At 44.1% G+C, this 3,553-nt stretch overlaps 1 protein-coding gene across 4 annotated transcripts in view; it reads left to right on the top strand.

Moving 5' to 3' along the window:
• Cep43 (centrosomal protein 43) overlaps positions 1-2,146 on the top strand; it is a 30,068-nt gene extending 27,922 nt beyond the window's left edge. For all 4 annotated transcript variants that reach the window (XM_052169917.1, XM_052169919.1, XM_052169916.1 and 1 more), the window contains one exon: positions 210-2,146. In XM_052169917.1, coding sequence (XP_052025877.1) covers positions 210-284 — 75 coding nt within the window. In that variant the 3' untranslated portion in view covers positions 285-2,146. The remainder of the gene's footprint in view (positions 1-209) is intronic.
• The last annotated feature ends 1,407 nt before the right edge of the window (positions 2,147-3,553 follow it).

Genomic DNA, 3,553 nt, shown 5'->3' with positions numbered 1-3,553 from the left:
GAGCAGCGTTAAAAGAGTGTCACAAAGTTTGCAGAGAAGACTTGTTCTCACCTAGTTCCCTGTAAGCCATCTCTAGTCCAGGGCTGGCCCCTCTAAGCAGGCTACAGAAGATAAATCATAGGATTTTAAATCATATATTTAAATTCTAATACATCCAGATTGATTCAGACCTTGCTTACCCTGAGTTTTCTTTCTTTTGGACAACAAAGCTCGACGACCTCACACAGGACCTGACCGTCTCCCAGCTCAGTGATGTTGCTGACTATCTGGAAGATGTTGCCTAGCCAGGAAAAGGAAGTATTCTGATCAACAGAGGACGAACCACTCAGTGGCTCCACTTCCCTCAGTCACTCTTGCTGGAATGTCCGCTCCTGCTGGTGCCTTGCATTTCAAAAAGACTGCAGATATTTTTAAAAGTTAACTTTTCAGTTTAGTAAACAAATACTTCCTATATGAGCCCATGTCTAGGAGATTTAATATTCTTAATTTGGTTTAGCTGCATATCTCCAAGGAAATGATCTGTAGTCAGGCTCATTATAGCAAGGGACCCTAAATATCAGTGTTAAAGAGCAGATGGAGGGTCAGGACAGCCATGGTCTGTGCCACTGTGTCTGTGGCTGCTCCAGGGATCTCTGAAGCCGTAGCTGAGGCCATGGAGAGCTCACCCACTCGGTGTGTATCAGGTGGGTTAGCCTAAAGTTGGTGAACTGACCTGGTAAATCCATGATGCTAAAGAGTATCAGTACAAGTTAAATTGGATCTATGAACTTTATTTTGTATCTCCTTCCATTTGGAAGGTTTGTTAGACCATTAAGGTTATATTAAAGTACTCTGTACTATTAGTTTTGCTTGTTTTAAACTAGAAATGATTAGTATTCTTAATTCATAGACTTGTCAATACCAGTTACCAGTTAAGGTCACATTCTTCCTGCTGTCTGTAAGCAGCTGTATTCATAGATTACTTCATTACAGTCGTAATTTATTATTTCTAAAAATGCCTTGAAACATTCAATACCAAAATGCATCTGAAACCATTAAGCAGTGCTTTCATTTCAGATCTGTAAGTTAATTATATTTAAATCCAAATTGGAGTGAAATAGTAGTAATGGCCTAAGACCATGTATATTCAGTTTGACAAACTTTGTATACTGTACATAATTGCATTGTAGTCCTTTAAAAATAAAGCCAATAATAGAATTTTTGGTAGATTTAATTTACACTGTTGTATGTAGTGCTGCAGGGATATAGGCCACTGGCATCTATAATGCTAAAGTATTTAAAATGTGGAAATAGAAACTCAGCCCAATACATGCACAGTCATACTGCTAAAACTTGGGACTGTGAAACTTAGATGCATTGTATTTCAATTATGACTATTAAAAGCTACCTTTATTATTAAAAAGAGAAATTGGAAACCATTGGTCCATGGTGAGTGACAGACAGGTGCTGTGGCTTGTATCAGTGCTCTCTCTATAGTCGCTTAAGCACAGTGACATTTATCAGGCCACAAGTGTAGAGGAAATGAAAATGTAGTAAAGACTCAGGCTCTCTGACAGTAGAGTCTGGCTTTGTAAAACCGAGTGAAACTGAGCTAAAATCACCAAGAGGAAGTAGGACAGAGACGGGCGCCTGAAGCCCTGGGTGCTTGTGTTCCAGTCTGCCCCGGCATGGCTGGAACAGCTCCGGGTGAGGATGCTGTCTGCTTGGAGGAACTGCCCTGCCCGGTGCCATCTCTTCAGTACTGTGGGAAAGCCCTGGGCCGCTGGGCACCTGGAGTGTGGATCAGACTGTGCTTTACTATTTAGTAGGCGCTACAGTGAGGGAACTGGCCTGCATGCAGGGCAGGATGTGGCTTTTTATATTTGAGGAAGACTTTCCAACAGTCAAATGTGAAATTTGTCACTTTCTATCACCCAGTGAGTGACCTTTTGGCAGGTCTTGAGAGGGTGGAAAGAAAAGGCCAGACCACATGCATGTATTGAATACTTGTAAAAGATGTGAACTTCAGCAGGGAAGTGGTTTCTACGGTATTCCTTGCTTAGATATTGTTAACCTGTTAAACCTTAGTGTGTGAGATGATAGGTTCTGCATGTTAATAAATGTTTCTTTGAAAACTGAATTAAATGTTGGCCGGCAGTAACCTGTATTTTACAGTGCTGGGTTTTTTAAATGCTCTACAGGACTTTGCTTTGTAAAATGCTGTCTGATTTTGATGAGCAGCCACCATCTTGTCCCTCAAGTCCAATGCAGCAGTGGTTCATGGTGCTCTTGCCTCCTTGGTCCTCACCGTCTAAAGCCTCCGTTCACTGTCCTAGAACTGTGTCCTGGTGGGTTGCCTGTGTTCACCGTGTCTGAAATGGCTTCTTCACAGCCACGCAAGGCTGATCGTCAGTAAAACCCACACACTAGACTAAGTGCTCCTCTCTCCACTCAAGCTTAGCCTTGGGTTTGATTTATCTCTGCTGTGGAGACATGCACAGATGTCATCCACGTAGACAGGAGACCCAAGAAACCATTCAGGTCAACTTGGGTGAACCTGTCAGGTTGTTGGGGCTGATTGCAGAGCCCACACCGACTCACATGACGACGTACACCCTGCATCCTTAGAACATCCCAGCCACCTTGGAACGGCCCTGCCGAGAGGCGTCCTTGGCAACTATGCTGCATGTCTAACCTTGGGCAAGGGACTTACACGAGGCTTGTAGCTTCTTAAACTTTACAAGTGTACACGTTTCCATAGCATTTGTGCCTGCCTTCTCCCTGCAAGAGGGAGTGTTTGGATTGGGGGGGACGTACAGCACTCACTCTGGAATGACCCATGTCCCTGTGTGTTGTCTGAAAGCTCCAAAATAGCGGGAACTGCTAAAGCCTAGTTTACCTAAGAGCACTGGCACCCAGTATGAACGTTTAAAGTGGGATTCGCAGGGACTGGTGAGTGGCCAAGTAGCATGTGCACACGAACAGGCTGTGCTGCTAGCCCCTGTTGTAGACAGAGCCTTAGTGGGGAGACGGAGTCCAGAGAATGAAGTCACACCGGTCAAGCTAGTTGGATTTGAGTTGACGACTTCTACCTAAAACACATTGCTGTGAATGAAAAATGATTGATTTAAAATTTTTCCTTTTATTTTTTGAGTATGTATACATTGCCTCTGTGTGTGTGTGTGTAATTTTTTTTTTTGGTCCCTTCCCCCTTTTACATGGTTTCTTGATGTGTTACTTGGGGAGGATTCAATCAGTTCTGCCAGTCTTTCTCCCCCCCCCACCCCCACCCCCCCTACCCCAGAGACAGGATTTCTCTGTATAGTCCTGGCTATCCTGGAACTCACTCCATAGACCAGACAGGCTGGCCTCAAATTTAGAAATCCACCTGCCTCTGCCTCCCAAGTGCTGGGATTAAAGGCATGCGCCATCACCGCCCGGCCAGCCCTTCCAGTCTTAAGTGTTTGGAGCTGCAAGCCCATACTACTGTGCCTGGCTCTCCAGTGAATTTGAATTTTAAATCATTGGGCTGTATATTCAGGGATGGAAGGTTTGAACTAACAAGCTATATCAC

Source organism: Apodemus sylvaticus, chromosome 23, assembly GCF_947179515.1.
Source record: "Apodemus sylvaticus chromosome 23, mApoSyl1.1, whole genome shotgun sequence".
Lineage (NCBI taxonomy): Eukaryota > Metazoa > Chordata > Mammalia > Rodentia > Muridae > Apodemus > Apodemus sylvaticus.
Note: the sequence above shows the minus strand (reverse complement) of the source record. Positions and strands in the feature narration are given on the sequence as shown.